A 20505-nucleotide genomic window follows, 5' to 3' on the forward strand; every position below is an offset into this window, starting at 1 on the left:
GTCTGCTGCAGCATCTTATCAACAAAGCTCCACAGAAACCCACTCAGTCCCAGTGGACGTGAGAAAAAGATCTAAACAAGAGTGTGCAGATGTACGCACACACACACACACACACACACACACACACACACACACACACACACACCACAAAGGCTTACACATAATGAGTTTCAACCTAATTCTATCACAAACTCACATTTAAAACCACTGCTTTTGTCTTATTGTGAATAAGATTTTAGTAAACTCAGACTTTTTATTTCACCCTCATTAAGGTGTTATCCACAGGATGCAGCCCTAATAAAGCTGCACGGTTTATCAAAGACGTTGGTTTAAAAAACAAGACTAGAATATAGTTAAATTCCTAAGCAGAAACAGCCATGCAACCACAATATGGAATGTGAATTCTACCATTTTATTCCAGGGTGGATTTGGAAAGATCTTCTTAAAAGTCTTAGACAATAATTATCTACAGAGAAGTGTAGCATTTAAGAGAAGAGAATATGTAATAAGAATAGAAGGATATCATTTTAAACTGCATACACATGCATTTACTTCAGATACTTGCAGCACAGGGATCCACTTCTAAATATGTGGTGTTGTTATATTAGCAGTGCTCCAGCTGATTTTGGTACAACTGGCTTTTATACCTGATACTTGCTGCGTCACCATATGCTTGATTTTCCTTCTTATCTGGACATGATGACAGATTATTGTACTGTGCAGGGTTATTATAAAATGCAATGGACTTTAAGCTCAAACAAAGTGGGAAAGCACCTTAATGTGGCTCTTGAAAGCCTCTGACTATGTGGCAGAACAATGCATAATTTAAAGTGCTTCTAGAAGTATGATTCAGTAAAAAACATGGCCCCTGTGTAAAGGGAAATAATTATCCTCCCATGTAATAGAACAACCGAATCTCAGTCCAGTCCAACTGCAGTGCAGATTGCTTGAAGTTTGAGTTACTGACTGCCCGGATTCTGAGGCTGAACAGAGGCAAGTTCATGTCACCTGCATCTAATGACTTGTGGAAACAGCAATTTTTTTGGAATGAGGTACTTAACCGTTTGATTGCAAAGTTCAAGTAAATTTCTTCACACTCTGCTGTTGTTGAACTCTGGATTAGGGGTTAGGGCTTGATGTAGAGAAGATTAATTTGTTTTGTGTAGTTTCTTTATGAAGGTTTTGCACTGCTTTTGGATCCCCCCCCCCCATCCCCTACACTGCCTGCCTCTCTGCGGTTGTTTGTTAGGCTGTGGATCTTTTTTTTCTCTTTTGGACTGACACTGGCAGCCGATGTTCTGTCTGAAACCACAATGATGAAACTGATCAAAGTCTAATCAAAACTGAAAGAAATATTGCAAAGTTAGACATCAAATGAGACAAAACCAAGGCTGAACACACAACACAATGTTTTTTTTTTAAATTGAGACCTTAAAAACAGACAAAGCTAAATTATTCCAGGCAGCAACAAGCTTTCTTTTCACTGTACAGGGGTTTATGTTCACAGGTGCACAGATGTGGACCAAAGATATGGAATTACAGTATACTGACTGACAAACATCACTGAAGAAAGCTCAGCTGCTGGTTTCATAAAGTGTGTGAAATCAATCAAACATGAAAACCAAAGAGACGCCCTAACAGATACCGAACATGGAGACTTTTTCATTCTTGCCTGTGACTTTTTATTCTTGAGTGATTTCCTGATGCAAACAATCAGGTAGTCAGAGCAGAGACACAGAAACACACGTACTGCCCACAGTGGAACAGCAAACATCTTCATTTCCTCGCTGTGATTTCTTTGTGTTGTGATCCTGCCCACAGGCTACGGCTCCTGCCTTCCCCTCTCTATTCATGATGACCATCAGCCTGGCATCTCTGCTCTCTGTTTTCCTTTAATGAGCCACAGTTTCTTGTTGACCCGGAAGAAAAATGGACTCGTTTAAACTGGAGCTGGGAAAATAAGAGGAGCTCCTTATAGTCTTACATGCACATATACATACGTATGTTACACACTTGAACATCTATATTTCTTCCAAATCAAGTGAATCAGTGTAAGATGTCTAGCCAGCACTGTGGAAGATGTTTCATTTAACACTCTGTTAGCCATCAGTACAAAAAAAAAAAAAAGAAGACATTTCTGACATGATGTGACAACTGCAGGGTTCAGTCTGAGCAATAAAATTTTTAGTGGAAAGAGAAATGATGTATTCTCACCATCTGGAAAATAAATAAATGGGGTTTTGTTAATCCTGAGCTGGGATTGTGTCAGAAAACTGATGTGCTCATAACATAATTGTTTCCTCGCGGGGTGTGTAATTAATGACGTTTTTTTTTCCATTACAATTTTGGGATGCAGCAATTATGAAAACAAGATAATCAAGATTAAACGATTGTTGTGCTGCAATGATGCTCTCATTTTCTCTTTGCGTATAAACACAGTGCAACCATTTATCGCAGTGCATTTAGCTCCCTCCCAAAAAGCCCAATGTCACTCTTTGCCAGACTGTGAAACATTATCATTACCTTTTACCACACCGGGGATAAAGACTTTGCAGTTCATACAAATGGACTCCAGTAAGGCCATGTTGTCTTTCGATGAAAATGATCCCTCCATGACTTTAGATGGCTTAGATGTAATTCCATTGTTTTCCTTATTCATCATTTGGAAATGTATGAATATGTAAGTTAGCTCTTCCTTTCCATTCTGACACTTACGTCCACACATAATTTGGGGATAAAGTAAAATAAGTGCACATATTTAAAAGCCATTCAATTGTTAGCACAAAGCTTGGTTGCTAAAAGCTTACATTAGATAAACTTTGCTCGGCTAGCCCTGACTTCCCTCTAAGATGAAAATGCTTAGTGCCGACTGCTCTTATTTCTCTTATTTCACTCATGACTAGTCTTTTAGATTATAAAAATACCATACTGAATAATACTTTATTAATCCCAAAATGCTGGTTTAATTTAATAGCATAAAGAAACAATCAGTTTTAAGTCATTAGTTTTTGTAAGAAAAGTAAGTGTGTGGGGTTGTTGTTGCAGGCAGGAATAAGCTCCTGTAACATCAATGTTGCAGAGGACCTGAAGAAGCCTCTCCCTGAACACACGTCATTGTTTGATCCCGATGTCATGTAGAGGGTGTGCAGTATTGTCCGCTCATCAACTTGTGCAGAGTTCCTTGCCTTTTTGGCTGCAAAATGGTCCCCAGCACAGAGCCAGCCTTCTTTAACAGTCTGTTAACGTTCTTTGAGTAACTGGCTCTGATGCTGCTGCTCCAACAGAGGGCTGCAAAACAAACTGTATTCTCTACCACAAACTTATAGAAGATATGCAACATTTTTGTGCAGACATTGAAGGAATTTGCCCCAGTGTTGCATTTCCAGTCCAGTCTGTTGTCCAGGTAATCGCCCAGTTATCTGATGTCCTCCATCTCTTCTCCCAGCATGCAAAATGTGTTTGGTTTACCCCTAAATTCACAGTCATCTCTTCTTTTGTTAAGACACTTATACGCTCCCAGCTGACCGTGTATATGATTGGGTCACAGCGGGATTGTACTGCATGTCATCCTGTGAGGCTGTACTTATTCAGGAGGATTTGTGTTCCTTGCACTGTGCATGCCAGAAGGGTGGATAGCATCAGAAGCCTCTTTCACCTTCACCTTACCAATGTTATCAGAATTTATTATCTACCTAAAACTGTATGACGCACCAACTTCATGCTGTGTGTTGACTGACAGGAAAGCAAAGTAATGAAATAATGTAATTCAATGTCACTGTGAAATTAATGGAAGTTTGAATGGCTCAGTGATCTTTAACAAGCACTTAAAGGAAATGTGAATACCCCCCTGAATTTCTCAGCTAATTAACTATTCAGGTGGTGGTGCATAATTAAAGATCCTGGATTTGCACTTTTTAGCTTCATCGAGCCAAAGTTCACCATAATATGTCTTAATCACTCTGTGCCCGATAAGTAAGCCACACTTACGAACTTGCTGTTGTTGTAAATCATTGCAAAGCATTCAATCATATTTCCACAAGAATTATTAAGTTGAACACTTGTATTGCATTAGCAGGGAATAATTTGTGGTAAATAATAATGTATTTATCACCCCGGTTCCTTCTCTAATCAGCATTGAACGGCGTGCAGCTACCATAACTAAACTCTGATGTATTGTATTATTGAAGAACATAGGCCCATAAAATCAGCAGGCGGTTGTACTACAGACATATTTCTCATAATTGCAAATATAGATTTGGCCGCAGTGAAATACAATATGCTCCATAGAACGTGACACAGTAATTAACTCTAGCCCTCACACAGACAAATCAAATCCAGGCTTTAAATGCTGTTGCTTTTTGAATGTTTTCAGACGCCAGTGATGCAGCGAATGCCAACTGTTTTATGGGGAATTGTTCAGACAAAATGTAACATAAGAGGGACATCAATCAATCAAAGGGACTCACTACTTAACAACAGTTATTAAATTCTGGATCAGATGGTTAGGATGCATCCTGAACGCCTCCCTGGTGAGGTGTTCCAGGCACGTCCCACTGGGAGAAGACCCCGTGGAAGACCCAGGACACGTTGGAGAGACTTTGTCTCTCAGCTGACCTGGGAACGCCTCGGGGTCCCCTGGAAAAGCTGGAGGAAGTGGCCGGGGACAGGGACGTCTGGGCTTCTCTGTTCAGATTTGTCTTATAGATTTCTCTTATTAATACTTCACTAGGAAGAAAACTTAGTCATTTTCAAATGGTCTATTAAGACCTATTACCACTATATCAACCTTAATATTTCCTCTTAGATGAAAGCTTTCTATCAAAGTTAAATAATAGACTTTAAAATACTCCCATTAAATATATAGACCACCGAACGGCTTTGTACTTAGTATAGTAAAGATTTGTTATCATTCATTATAGCAACCGTTCTGTTATTAGCTATATTTTTAAATGCCTCCTCTTAGAGGAAAGTTTATCCATGTTTGTTAGTTTACTCAAATTACCTGTTATAGTTATACCAATCGTACTGTTAGCTAAAATTACCAGATTGATGTTCTGTATCTGTATCTTTATCTGTTTTTATTTCTGTATTTCTGTACCTGATTGTTGTTTCTGAGTTGTAAAGCACCTTGGATCGCCTTGTTGCTGAAAAGTGCTATATAAATAAATTTCACTTCACTTCAAGCTCCTGCACCCGCGACCCGACCCCCGGAGAAGCGGCAGATAATGGATGGATGGATGGATCTCTACCCTATCATGTGATAACAAACTCCGAAACTGGTGGGAATTCAATCAGCTTCGATTTGACTGTTATCTGGCAGCAGTTTAGTCACGCTGGTAAAGTGCAGCATAGTCTGCAACATATGAGGAAAAAGGGGGTTTGTTTCTGCCATTTAGTGCAAAACTGGAAGTGTATAGATTGGTTATGCTAAACAAATCTAACAAATAGAAAAACAATGTTGCTAAATTGAACTAAGTGAGTGGTTTTATTGCTTCAGGTGGCCACAGTTAGCTGCTTTTTAAGCAACCCTGCAGTAAATATTTGTTGGAGACATTCCAACAGAGTTTGCATGGTGAAATCAATGAATATAATAATAATAATAATAATAATAATGCATATCAGAGAATTTTACAAGTTTTATAAGTGGTCACAAATTAGTAATGCATGAGAATTAGATAACTAAGTCGTAGCAACCCATTACTAAGACATGTTAAGAACCAGAGCACTTTAAGGGTGCCACCTGCCCGTTGAAACACCCTGCTAAATTATATAAGCTCCTTTTAACATCTACTCTGACAGTAGAGCATGCTTCTGAGCGCCTGTTCTGAAATAAGCCCCTTTAGGTTTTTGCAGCTTTCTTGTATCATAATCTCAGTTGTACCTGGTGCTATGCTTATTTCACTTGTATATTTTGAAGTATATCTGAGCTTTAAATTTGTGACTGTTGTCATGAGGGTTTGGTTTGTAGTACTTCTGTTTGACTCCTAGGTGTAGAGTTGGGATGATCCTGCAGGTGGAAAATTTCATAGGCGGAGTCCTCTGGCTGCTGGTAACTTCCCTCACCTGTGCGGCATCTCCTAATCAGCAGTGGGCTTTATCAGAACAGAGGCTGCAGCTCTTCTCTGTCAGATTGTCGTCACTGTTATGGTGAACAGTTACCTAGTAAAGCTGAGGTTTTGCCTCTCCTGACAGTGCCCGTTTTGCCTTTTTTCAGAGTTGCTGAGCTACTGCCCGCGTACCCTGTTTTGTTGTTCTGGAAGAGAGCCCCTGTTCTGCTTCACTCCATGCTGAGTGAAACACTCATCTGGAAGGACTGGACTCTGCCTCTTCGGCTGTTTTTAATTCCACCTGCCTGCCCTCTCCACTGTCTCTCAGACACATTTTTTGGAAGCCTGCCAACCCCAGTTTTGGACCTCCCTCTTGGATTTCAACGCTACTGACAAAAGTAGGAAACAATATTCTCCTCTGTTCACTCGTCATACCTCTCCAGACTGACCTCTTGCCAATAATTTCTTTCCAAAGAATCCCGGGAACCTGTACATAAGTGCAGCTGTCACTGTTTCCTGTCACACACCTGAAATTTCTGCTCATTCACTGTACATAAAAGTCACTTTAAACTTCTCAGCCGTGCCCGCTGAGTTCGTCTGTTGTCCTGAATCATGACTAGAATCTCTTATTTAAGAAAAATAAATAAATACATTTTAAAAAAATCTAACTTAGCCCTTTTAAATGATACAAGACTTTAAATTCTGAATTATAGACTCAAAGTTGCCAAATGTCAGCAAATTGTTTCAAAATGCTACTCAGGCGGCCAAATTCTCTGCGCTTATTCACAAGAGATGCAGGCTCCATTATAAATGATCTCAAGATTCAAATACAATTAAATGTATCCATCGTTTGAGTGATCAAGGCTCAAATATACAACATATATATTCCTCTGAACCTCGTGGCAACTGTTGACTTAAGTTTCTTATCAGTAACCTGTGGCCATGCGATATTTTCCCATCCGATGTCACGAATGTTCTTATATTTGTTCGCTAACTTTTGGAAATTGTCTTTGCTAGCACACCAACTATTATTGTGCTTTATGACAAATAGTGAGAACTGTGCCCATGCAATCAAAACCCATCACCCATCGTATCCATTGGCCTGTGCAACACAATCAGCTTGTTGCTGTATTGAGCAGAGTAAACTGTAACAGTAGGTGTTTCAGCCAAAAAATGACAGTAATGTTAGCATAATATTGTTCTAATATAGTTCATAATATTGTTATTGAGATTTTTGTAAACAATTTTTTTAGTTTTACAGCTGCTGAACACGAATGTGCAACTTTCTTGTTCAGCTGTGACCAAAAAAACATAAAAAAATCGATTATTGACTATAATTTTGTGCTAGCTGCAAACTCTGATTTATATCTTGTCACTATATCGATACAGTGCTGTCCACTGGTGTACTGTAAGATAAATGATCGTGTCTGTTCTATCCGAAATGTTTGTGGGAAGATGAGGTGAAATCTTCAGCTGGACATTGAGAGGGCAAGTGGGGAAAATTAAGCAAAACACGAGGTACTTTGGAAAGAAAAAAAAAATGAAACCAGGTACTGTGCTGCAAGAAAAAACTGTCCAAAACTCAGCGAGTTCTTGTGGTTTTAATTGTGGATAGGCCTCCTGCCTCCATAGACATGGATGCATTGAAATAATTGGTGAACCTGTAGTCACTGTGAGGTAATGAAGCCAACCGAATGAATCTGCTCGAAAACAAACACATTTTACTCTCGTGGTAATTATACGGAACAAAAAGCTCAACAGCTTCTTTGTTTTTAAGATCATTTTTACAATTTATTTGACTCAGCCACTGCTGACTCTTTCACACAGGCAGCTGGACCGAACGCTGCGTGGGCAGTCGAGAATGGTGGGCACTGGACCAAAAGAGAGAGGCATGTGATTTATTTTTGCATTAACAGTTTTGTTTATAAAGAATTATAGATGAGGGGGGGAAATCAAGACAAATTGGTCCAGATCCACCCTTCCCCTCATTACGTCCCCCTGTGAATTATACCGACATCAAGGTGGCCAGACATATTGAGGTGAACACACTCTGCAGCACTATTTGACATTTCTGTCGGTTTACCCCTGGGAAATTTAAGGCCACAGACTTATAACAGAGCTAGAAGGAAGAATAACTAATTCTCCACCTGGTGTAGGTCCCACTCATGCACAGGTTTGGTATAAAACAATACGGAAAGTCAATAAGAGGGCTTGATATTAGTGATAATGCCATAGAAATCTTGCAAACCCATTAAAATTGCTATTGAGAAGAACTTGCTCCCATGACAGATATTTACATTGGAAACTTCTCTTAATGTGACCTGAAATTGCTCCCCAAGCGAGAGTGTAATAATGTACACATTAGTGTACAAAATGTGTTTGAGCCTAATATTTAAAGTGAAAAAAAAAACAAGGTGACTCAGTGGAAATGCAGGATTTGTTGAACATGAGATTACGAGGAAGATGTAAGATTCTTACAGCTGTTACTGTGGTCGTCCACGAGTATTATCTCCTTGAGCAGGTGAGCCGGGGTCCTCTGAATGACCGTGTGGACGGAGCGTAACAGGACTGACAAGGCCTCGTTTACAAAGATGAAGATGACGCTGAGCTGAGGAAGGTCTGATGAATAAGACATGTTTCTGCATCTGGAAGGACAGGCAGAGATTCAGAAGAAATTATATCTGAATCACATTCTACTGAAGGCTGAAGATAGCACTATAATCCCTCCTAACCATTTAATAAAAATGAACTGACTCACCCGTCTGGCCTTAAATCTGGAATTGGCCGGGTGAGGGAAATGCGGTCACTAAGGTAGCCGTTGTATCCATAGTAACGGAACTTCTTGAGGGCAACCCTTCGACTCTCTGGACCCAGGTCGTGACCCCAGTGGTTGAACAGTGAGGACGCAGGGTCTGCGTCTGATGAAGATGCTGCATCGTCACCATCCTTCTGGGGGGTTTCTGTGGACACAAAGGAGAAAAAGTTTGTGCATTTTCAACAGAATATTTCTTATGAGTTGAGACTAGTGATGCACGGATTCCGATATTTGAATCGGATATCGGCACCGAAATCGAAGAAAATTCGAGATCGGTGACAATGGGCTGATCCAGAGTAGTGTAGCTCTGGGCTGATCCATATCGGCCGTTTTTTTGTTTGTTTTTTTTTTCCAATTTTCTCCCATTGTCCTGTCCAGCATTGGCATTCATCAAAGGGCCTTCTGCGCCCTCTAAAAAAGCTTGTTAAGTAGGGACTACCTCTGATTTTTTTTTTTTGTATCGTTTTGGTCAGATGCTTTTGTTTAATTTCCATTTGCATTAAACTATATAAAAAGCTGATTGCTATTTATTTTGAAAGTCTACCAACCAAGCTAGTGAAGCTATTGTTTTTTTTTCTCAATTTCAGCTCCTTTCTCATTTAATATTTTGTTTTACATTGGATTTAAATCCCTAATTGTGCTGATTGAACCAGTTACACTTGTTATATTTTATGGTTAAGATTTTTTTACTGGTGCACAAGTATTAAATAAATAAGCAATTCAGTACACTTCTATCTGTTTTTTTTTTGTTTGTTTTTTTTAAATAGGAAAGAAATGTTTAAGTCAAGTCTGATGTTGCCTTGCACCAAAGAATGATCCCAGTGTTTACCACACAATAAAACAGTTTTTCTGTATCGGAATCAACCGATACTAAACCTCAGATATCGGTATCGGAGGTGAAAAAAGCGGATTGGTGCAAATCCCTACTTAAGACTAATATTGTCAAGGTTTCTCCTGCAGTTTTTCTCTATGCCTTACCACCAAGCTTTGTGTTGATACCTTTTTTCAACTTCCTAACCTAAAGTCTTTAGAAATATTATGACAAACGAGCTTATTTCAGCTCTATTCACAGAGTCCTCCTAAGAAAAATGACTGTGACCAAGTGAACAGTATGCTTTGTAGTTATCAAACAAATGTGTGTGCTGAGGGTTGAAAGAATAATGTAAGAGGCATGGGGGAAGAGGATGGAAGACTTACACGTTTCGAGGTAACAGGGGTTTTCATTGCCATTACAAATAACTCTGGCAGGCTCGATTATCTATTTTTGGAGAGGAGAAGAGAAATCCACTAACATGACCAATGAAATACTTCTTTTTTTTAATGAGCCCTGAAGCTCAGCATTCTGTGCCGTGTGTGCAGCAAAGATCCGCTTTCCGCGCACAACGGTAAACAATAAGAAGAGGAAAGATGCCTCAGGCCTTCGTGTTCACAGCCCATACAGAAACAAAACAAAACCTTTCCTGTTGTGTTGTTTTTTGCACAATCATAATGTGAAAACATACTCGCAGCCTGCAGTTATTTAAGCTCATCACTTCCCTGTCGACTGGGGTCACTGGCAGACTCGGGGCCAAGTTACAGCAGAGTTTACTGTTGCTTGTTTGAGTCACAAGAGGATGGGAAATATTAATAAACTAAGTCATGCTGAAACCTATTATGTAGAGATACCATCGTTGTCAACGTAGAGGCAACTAACGAGACTGTCCTCCTCCCTAAAACATGCTCATGTGGTGTTAGTTCTTGCAGGCAGATATGCTCAATAATTACATTCAAAGAATATGCAACCTCTAGTGGTCGTGAGAGTAACTACAAGTGACGGTAAAAATGGTGATGGCTGCGTTGTGAAAAGAATGTCGATTAGCTATAACAAGCTATGACTGTTCTCTCACCCATCGCTTCAATCCCTTGTTCTGAGCATGCACAAGGCGACAGTGGGGAGAAATAACTCCCTTTTTAATGGGAGGAAACCTCCAGCAGAACCAGACTAGGGAAGGCCGGCCATCTGCCTCGATTGGCTTGGGGTTGAGAGGACAGACACTTATGATTTCTAACCCTAACCAAGGGGAGGTTATTTTCTAAAGCCAATAAGAAAGTGACTACGATTCATAGTAACATGCTGTGGTTACATATATCCAAGGCAACCAGTTAAAAGGCGTCCATGACAGTGACAGTCGTGTTGCAAAAATAGCGTATTTTAGACCAAACCATCATTGTTTTCCAATTATAGCTGAATAATGTTATTGGTTAGATCCAACAAGGAAGTGACAAAAGTGTTGTCGTGTTACTAATCGTGTTACCAATGGAACGCTGGTCCTGATCTCATGCCCATAAATGAAAGTGCAGCACATGCCCCCTCATATACAGCTATATATTTGCTTAATGATTAATGAACTGTAATGATATTTCTAAGCTTAAGTGGAAAGGGAGTGGATGATAAAACTGTTTGCTTCAAACTGAACTAAATAAAATATATTAGTTATTTAAATCCAACAATACTTTCAGCTTGTGGGGTTCACAAGTGTTATCTGCACTTTTTTTTAAAAACCTGTAGAAACTTCAATGATTAATGCTCTAAATTCTGTACTTTAAATAGTGTACAATTTGTTCAAATTACAGTTATAAGTTTAGGAAAACAATAAGGATGCTCAAATATACTTGCAGTGTGATTTTAAACATGTCAAATATCGCTTTCTTTTATTTTCTGCCCTGGAAACAAGACCATGAAATGCCTCCTGTCTTTCCAGAGCCGAATGGCTTTTTTATTAGTTTGAAGAGCACAACTCTCACCTTTGGCAATAACACACTTAATGCTCTCGTGGGTGAAATGGCACCTCCCTCTGAGTGCCCAAACAGCCTCATAATAAGCACCCTAAAAGCACAGCAAATGGCTCTATGTTCCACTTTTCTGGCCACAAATGCAAAGTGAAATCACTGAAGGTTTTAAAGAGTTTTAAGTCTCCTCATTTGGCTGACGTTTTTCATTAATATCATCCATTTATATTCACAGAAGCTTTGAGTACTTTTTAGCTCAACAGGAAGCCAAATTATCAAGAGAGGAAAAGGTCAGATGTATCACAGACTGCACCTGTGTAGGTTTCCTGATGTTTGAGAGCAGACAAGCTGGGGAGTATGTTGTTTCCTGCCCTGCAATGTGTCTGAGAAACGTCTTTATTAATTTATTGGGCCAAAGCTCCTCTTCTTTGCATAGCTGGAGGGCACGTATTCAAGTCAAGGAGAATAAAGCTAGAAAGTGGTGAAGATCTAAATGTGTATTAGGCAGCACGTACAGGAGAGTTTACACAAGTGTCATTTTTAAGTATAATTTTGTGTTCTGCATTGTGTGTTTTGTGTGTTTTTTTTTTTACATGCCAGGCTTACTGGGACTCAAGCCTGGGGCCCGACATCACAAAGTCCTGACGAGGCTCGGAGAGAATTAAGCCCCAGTGATTTTTGGAACCTACTTGCAACTGTTGTCTGTGAGCATCTGGGCCAGAGATACTCATTGCTTGGCTCGCGAGCCACATGCGGCTCCTCAAGCTCTAATTGGTGGCTCTCACTCACATAGTAGCTTATAACAATATGGTAACAATAACAATACATTTTTTCAAATAACATACAGCAAATACTGAACAGTGTTAAGTATTTTTATTAAGTTTGCGTTTTTGTAGTATTAAGTATTTTTATTAAGTATTAATTAAGGCTAAATGGTGTTTCCTAAAGGGGGCTCTGTTAAACCTGGCAACGCAGCCCGCTTAAACCACCTCACACTTGACCACAGTGCACGCTAGCTCCTTTAGCCAGCGCGAGATGCAGGCACAATGGATCGGTTTTTAATTAAAAAAGGGCAAAAACCAGCACAAAAACCATGCTCATCTTGAATGTCTCACTATGATTACAACAAAAAACTACAAATACAACATGAAGAAAGTCAAGGACATGCATGCCGCTTCGGCTCATCCCAGTATTAAGGTAAATGTGGTCTTAATTGAAAATGTATTGGCTGTGTTGTTTCTTTTTTTGTGGGATGTTTTATATGTAGAAATGCATATTTGCAAAAGGGGACTTTAGTATGTCATTGTAAAAGTGGCTCTTCCCTTGAATTTGCTCTGCCAATGTGGCTCTTGTGAAAAAAATAGTGAGTATCACTTTTCTAGGCGATGGAAGGGGAGATCTTGGGGAGAAACACTGACTGTATATATATGATGCTTCTGTGTTAAATCTTCTATGAATAAGTCGCTGTTGTCTTCAAACTCTGGCTGAAGGAAATGTTATGATCTCAAACTTCCAGTGAGCAAAAAATGTGATAGTGGAGCTCAAAGGGAACACCAAAAAAAACAAAAACAAGAAAGAACAAACTTTGGGCTGCTGCAAACACTAACCCACAGTTCAGGAGTTAATTTCAGAAGAAAATGAGGAGGACTGAAAGGAATGAAAACATTTGAATATTAACTTTAATTTGGAAAAAGAGCACGAGAGTGTGTGTTGGTGTGATAGTGGAAGCAGAGGAGCTGATGGAGTGCCCTACACACAGTCATCTCACCTTGCACATCTTCACCACCTGCACACGCAGACTGGGTGAACAATATGTGCTTCCTAACTTCCACACACAGCTAGCTCGAATTCATTTTCTTGATATGCATTACGTTTTTTGCCGCAACCAGCCCACCCATAAAGAATCACAGATTTTTCACAGCAGGCTCATGTCTATGCATTAACATTCATGAGGTGCTTTGCACTGTACATTAAACGCGGGGGTGAGCACACGAGGCTGATCCATGTGTGCAAATTTGCAGGTGGACTGTGTCTTACAAAGGGAACATGGCCAGCCGGTGTGTGCTTGCATGGTGTTCAAACTCAAATCATCTTTTAGTGCGTGCCATATTCTATTTTCGTGTGAACATACACTTGTACTACGGATTACATGCATTTTTATAAATGACTCCCGTCAGCCGTTACACTTCATTTCTTAAATATCTTAACACTCAACTGTCCAGTTAATTTTCCAGTGTGGAAGCACCTTGGCCTGCATTTTGGCAGTAAATACTGTAACTTTGTCTTGTGATAGCCTTGTTGGATGGGAAATTGGCTCAGCTGTACTTAGACTCAATGCTAGCACACACAGTGCACAATAAGAAACAAGAATGTTTCGCAAAGAGAGCGTGAGATAGAAATTTTTAGAGAGATATGTCAACATTCCAACAAATCCTCACAAAAACACAACATGCACATTTGCCCTGATAAAAAAAAAAAGCTCTTAAAACGTTATGATGCACCTTAAAATATGCTCTGAATGATAAAATGCAAAAAGGGAGAGTAAAAATGCAAGAAAATCAAGACACAGTGATGACAAAAGTAAAACCAAAGTATCCAGGTGAGCAGCAAAATAAAAGCGCCGACAGGATGCCGAGTGAGGTATATGAGAGAGTGATGAAGATGAGGAGCAGCACGTAGAGAATAAAGGGCTTGTGACAGAAGGCTTTCAATCTCTGGGCATTTGTAAACAAGGCGACCCTGAGCTCAGTCACATCAGCTTGCAGACACACACTCTTTTATCAGCTCAGACACCTGGACAGCTCCCTATCCACACACACACACACATTTTCCTTTTGTAGTTCTGAAGGCATCAGGCCTAGACTCTCTCCATCCAATGGATACAAAACGGGAGGCTCTGCTGGGTGACGGAGTGATTCACCTCGTCCTCCGGTCACTTTATGCAGAACTGAAAAGCTATTGACTCAGCAGGCTGGATGGTGCACGCTGTGGAACAGCTCTTAACCCCCAGCATGCACTGTGACAGAGCTGCAGTTAAGACAACTGCAGTCAGGTTCAATCAAGACTGAGACCGAGACTGTTCCAGATAAGAAGTGGTGCGAACAGCTTATCATGGATTGAAAAAAGTGAGTTTGGCTGAACACGTGCTTTTTTGTTTACATAGTTTTACATAACTGTACAGTACAAGCCCCTTCTAATTTGTAGCAGGGGTTGTAAATTTAGTTACTTACAAAAGTATAAATGTTGAAAGATTTAAGAAAATTTTCAAGCTGAAATTCATGATGTTTTTTAATTAAACCTCTGTAATGTGTGGAGTGCAGTGGAAACTGCATTTCTTCATACAAACGCTGGTATGAATCATGATGATGCCGAAAAACAATCCAAACATGAAGTACTGACAAGTGAAAAATACTATGTAGTGTCACTGTGCAGCGATGTACTGATCGCTCAGACCAGGACCACAATTAGCTGGATTTCAGACAGCCTTGAAATGTGTTCATTGAAACAAAGTGAGATATAGGAACAGGCTTATTTTGAAGAAATTGAATACAAAGTGCTGCTACAATGGTATGGAACAAACTTGTCGTCCACTGACTTGGAAGAGGATGCACATCCGTCACTTTTTAATTAATCCGTTCACGGCACATATTGGGCCCTTATCTTGTGCCTCTTCCCAGTTTGTGGTTTTATTCTTTGTGGCATTCTCATCTCACTTTTATGTAAACTTTGTATGATTCTTTTGCTTCTGCCAAATATAATTTTTTCTAGTGTGTTGTAATTGTGCTGGTGCTGCTTTCTTGGCAAGAACATTGGTGCAATGGAGATCCTTGACCTTATTGAAGCACTTCCTGGTGAGATAAAGATCATCCGCACTCTGACACCACCTACCAGATGACTGAGGACTCAAAGCTGGAGCAGGTTCAGATCCCCACTAGGGCTGAACGATATATCGTTATCGTATCTATATCGAGATATGAACATTCAAGAAAGTAATTTCGAAAAAGCAACGATATAAACGATATATTTCCCCTGCGCTCGCCCTGCTTATACAGCTCCGGCAGTCACCATAAACATTACTTTTAAGATTGCGCTTGAACGCACCCCACCGCCAGCCAACCACAAAGCTTATTTCACTCTTGCTGTGGATCGACAGCTGAAGCCAACCAATGACAAAAATAGGAGGGTAGGAGTGAGGGAGAAGTAGACTGAGACGCACACAGCCACACACATTCACGGGGAATTCACGGCGAAATCAAAACGAAAGAAACGAAAGAAAAGTGACATGAGCGCGGAAGATAATTCGGCCGGTGGCAGTGCAGAATCTAATTTTGTGCCAAAACATAAATCATCCTCCATTATTTGGAGGTATTTTGGATTTAGAAAGGATGATGTTGACCAGAGCGAGGTGTTGTGTAGGTCGTGCTTGATGAAAATTAATCAATAAAACTGCACTCTTTTGTTTTATGATGTTTTTATTTTTCTGAAAAATGCTTGGTTTTCACCGAACCCGTAGTCATATTGTATCGTATCGATATCGAGATATCTGGCATGAATATCGAGATATGAAATTTTGTCCATATCGTTCAGCCCTAATGCCCACATGCAGAAAAATCTACTTGTTTTAATAAACCATTTCATCTCACTTTATTGGCAAAGTATATTCCAGTTCAATTAAACATTGACAAAAAACAATAACAATCTACTTAAGTATGAGCCAATAGAAAGACTCCACTAACAAATAGACCCACCAAAAATCTATCTACTCTTTACTAAGCTAAAATCATACGTCTCTCCCCACTATTCCCATTTTCAATGTCATAAACCCCTTATCTGGAGCTTTGTCTTTTGCTTCCATTACTTTGTGTTGCAGAGAAATGTGTATTTTGTACCTTTTTATCACCTGGCTATCCAGATCAGTTTACCATCCAGCGGCTGGAGACCTCGTAGTCTTGTTAGAGTCTGACAGTTTGCTTTGTTAGTATCAAGTTACTGCCCTACTCATGTTTGTGGTGTTTCATGTATCTAAAAGTGTGTGCAAATAAGTTAGTGTGTTTTATTGTTAAAAACGTTGTTTTCAGCTGGACTAAAAGCACAAGTAACACAACTTAGAGTTTAAAATGATAGTTATTGATATACTTGGAATGAACACATAAAATGTCACGATGTTGAATGAATGCATTGTTTTTGTTTTGCTAATGTAAAAACACTCAAAACAGACAAGTTGAAGTATGAAAGTATTATTATTATAGTTATTATTTGTACTTTCATGTGTGGAAAGTTAGAGATTATAGTTTTAAGAACAGGAATTTAAAACTTGTGACGCTTGAGAAATCTTGAGAGCTGCACAATCACATTTAATGATGTGTAATTTATACACTCAGACAAAAAAGAAAGATCTGAATGGTTTTGAATAAATATGTGAGAATATTAAAGCCTCTTCTAAGAAAATATACGGCGAGACCACTGTCAAAGCTGCGTCCCAACATCGTCCTCCACACAGCTGCCACCTGCATCGTCTGGACTGGAATAACGTACCATTTTGACTTACATGTCATGTAAAAATTTGGTGCCCGTTTGATTTGATGTAAAACTTTGCCACCCCCAGCACACCCCTGTCCATCAAACACTGACTGAGGAACAGCTTGATCTGAGAGAGCTCTCCAGCTGAGCTGTCGGTGGAGTTCTGATTGGCAGGTAGACAGGGAGATGAAGTGTGTAAAAGACAGGTAAGCTGCAGGATGGAGGGGAAAAAGAGCTCAATCATTTCAAAGTCACAACTGTGAGCAAAATCCAGGAAAATCAAGGTGTCACAGTCTAGAGTCTGGGTACAAGCTGCACTTTTCAAGCCAAATGTGCTCCGAAAAAGGCTTTGACTCCCAGTCTTCCAACCCAACACTGACTCGCAGACATTCTCACATAGACAAGAGTCACATTATCCAGCAAATCACCAGAATACCCGACATCCACAGAAGCTGCAGTCACATACATCCGTTCAGGAAAATTGGATGTTGCCAACAAGAAAGAAGCTTTCAGGATTTGGAGATCATGTCGTGTTGGGCATAAGTTCCTATTTTTATGGAGTAAAAGCACGAATGTTTAGTGTTTACAGACACAAGCCGTCTAGTCGTGTTTGTTTTTAGCCTCCGCATTAAATGGCAACGTAAAACCAGGAACCGTATGCTTGCTAATCTGCATTGAAATATGTGGGATAGATGCACATAAACTGCTTAAAGTGATCAAGATGGCAAAACAAGCATGCTTGAATGTAAAAACACTTAATTAGACCTCTGTACATCCTCCGTAAACTTTCAAGTTGCTCATCAAGCCGCATTGAAACGTCTGCAGCTTTGCAGGAACCTTTCCCAGCAGGCTTTGCACTTGTTACACAAACACACACCCACTCACACCCGAGGATTTGAAAGAATTTGTTCTTGTGTAGTGAATCTCGTTTGGTCTGCAAGCCTTGCAACAGTATCTCCTTCCGAGAGCTTTTTGTGTTCCAATATTATAAGAGGCATAAGGGAAAACACAAGCAATTCATTTGTCTTTTGTACTGATTCTGAGCCCCGCCAAAGTGCACAACAGCGCCTTTTCATATCACAACAAGCGATGATTTGCAAAAAGTGGCTCTTCAATTGTTTGCAACATCTGTGATTGCCATGAACATGCTCGCATGAGAGTCATTTGCAAAACGCTGTGATGCTCTGTGCCGAGGCAAAAGGGCCCATCTGCAAATCCCTGGAGTGTTGGGCAACTGGCTTTGGTAAGGTGTAAGCTGCTCATTGTACAGTGACACACATACTGAGAGGGAGTGTGTCTGTGTGTGATGAATAATTTAATCAAGCAGGGAGCAGATAGTGATCTTCCTCCTCTCCTCTCAGGTACGCATGTGTTTAATAGGTCACACCTGGATGAGTCAAATCAGTGCTTCCAGAGCAAATAGAGACGAAGCCAGATGGAGATTCACAAGATACCACAGCTGAGACACTGCTTTCAAATGTCTTTACACCTTAGTTTTTTAATATTCAAATGTACGTCTCGGTTATGTGAATGTTTCACTATTTCTTTGTTCATACATGAGGGAACTTTGACAGATAGACTGAACCGCTGCATGATACTTGGTACAACGTGTTCCAGGAGGAGCAGCGCTCCCGCAGGAGTTGGAAAACAGTGGCACGAAGAGAGAAAATGTTTGATGTACTTTCAGGAAAGACAAAGTCGTTCAGGGAAACAACCGTTTGCTTCCTCTTTCCCTAAAATGAGACGAGAGGATCAGTAGGAATGTCACGTCAGAGCCGGAGCTGGAGGCAGAACACATGCAGTCTGGCTCAGTTTAAATACTGAATGCAGAGGAAAAAGCAATCAAGACTGTCAAAAGAAAGAAACAAAGCCAATTAACAGCCACCGTACTTTATGTACACAAATATAGAAACATAAAAAGAAGTGTAGAGAACTAGGATTTCAAATAGAGGAAGAGGAGAGTGGTGCTGGAGCGATGACTAAGAGCAGCAACCCGAAGAAAGATGCATTTTGTTAGATTTACAAAGCCATAGTTCTCTTTTATCAACCTTTATCATCATGAAAACTTACACGTGAATCTGAGCCTGATGTCCACTCTCATTCTAGCCATACAGATTAATGCGGACATCCTTCTCATTTGTCTGCGCAGCAACTATATTAAAAAAAACATGACCGTAAAGGAACAGTGAGGAATCACAATTTTACCACATGTGAAACTGAGAGAAAGTTAAATCAGTTTAATTTGTTCTGGAATTATGATGACAGCAAAACTGATGGATGGAAAGTTTAGCAGAAGCGTCAACTTTGAAAGTTTAGAGGAAAGGATCCTGCAGAGGTAACACAAAGAAACGGTGGGATTCCAATCGAGAGAAAAGGAAAGAGGATCAGCTCACACACGAGCTCCTCACTTACTGGTTATGCTTTATTGGCAAACCTCAACTTCACTTGTTCACTTGCCACGATTTTTCTTTGACAATTTACACAAACAGAGGAGGCTCCATGCCACATCTGTGAGTGCGGGGCCCGCATCGTCGAACAAGATGAGTGAGGACATTAAAGCTGGTTGTTTCTGGGATGCTGGCTCACATTTACACACATGGCCCGACTGAACTCTGTTAATACCTCCCTGGAGCTTAGAGGGGGATCGGAGGCAGATCAACTCAATTCTTCCTTTATAAAAAACAGTTTGTAGTTTGTGTGAATAAAAAAGGAATAACAAAGTGTTTTTTTTCTTTTACACCTCTAGTCCCTGGAGTCTAAACAGAGACAAAAATCAAAACATCCTCTACGTTTTTGCACCTTTTACGGCTGATACAGATTTATATGTCAAGAACTTCATTATTTGACAAACAAGAACATTTGCAGAGGAGAATTTGAAGGACCGTGCGCACCTGCGTATCTATTCAGTTCTTTTCACAGTGTCATATTTCATACACCTTTTCAGAGTCGTAATACACGATTCTCATTTCTACGTTACAAGGACTTCGCCACCTCTGATGTCTGCTGTAAATAAGCATCAATAAATCTGCTTTGCAACCACATGAACAAGAACCTTTTCTTCATGATCAATGCAATCAATATTTACATACATAAATTAGCATAAGCAGCATAGATTTAACGGTGCAAATTTAATAAAATGTAAACAAATACAGGCTTAAATAAATAACTGACTCAATGGTAACTTTTAGCTTACCCCCGGCTTGGTGCTTTGGTTGCGTAAACCCAACAAAAAAAACAAACTCCATAACAAACAGCAAATGAGAACTAAAGTTTAAAGATAAAATGAAGAGTGGAAAGTCTTTGGGTTGATGCCCTCCTGACCTCCACATATAGATTTCTTCGCCTGTTGAATCT

The 20505-nt window shown here is 39.9% G+C and overlaps 1 protein-coding gene across 3 annotated transcripts in view; it reads right to left on the bottom strand.

Moving 5' to 3' along the window:
- LOC142384410 (polypeptide N-acetylgalactosaminyltransferase 18-like) overlaps positions 1–20505 on the bottom strand; it is a 158573-nt gene that overhangs the window by 73493 nt on the left and 64575 nt on the right. For all 3 annotated transcript variants that reach the window (XM_075470639.1, XM_075470638.1, XM_075470640.1), the window contains exons 2-3: positions 8806–9007; positions 8526–8692 (exon numbers count right to left, since the gene is read on the bottom strand). In XM_075470639.1, the coding sequence (XP_075326754.1) occupies positions 8526–8692; positions 8806–9007 (369 nt within the window). The remainder of the gene's footprint in view (positions 1–8525; positions 8693–8805; positions 9008–20505) is intronic.

This window comes from Odontesthes bonariensis, chromosome 7 (genome assembly GCF_027942865.1).
Source record: "Odontesthes bonariensis isolate fOdoBon6 chromosome 7, fOdoBon6.hap1, whole genome shotgun sequence".
In the NCBI taxonomy this organism is placed as follows: domain Eukaryota; kingdom Metazoa; phylum Chordata; class Actinopteri; order Atheriniformes; family Atherinopsidae; genus Odontesthes; species Odontesthes bonariensis.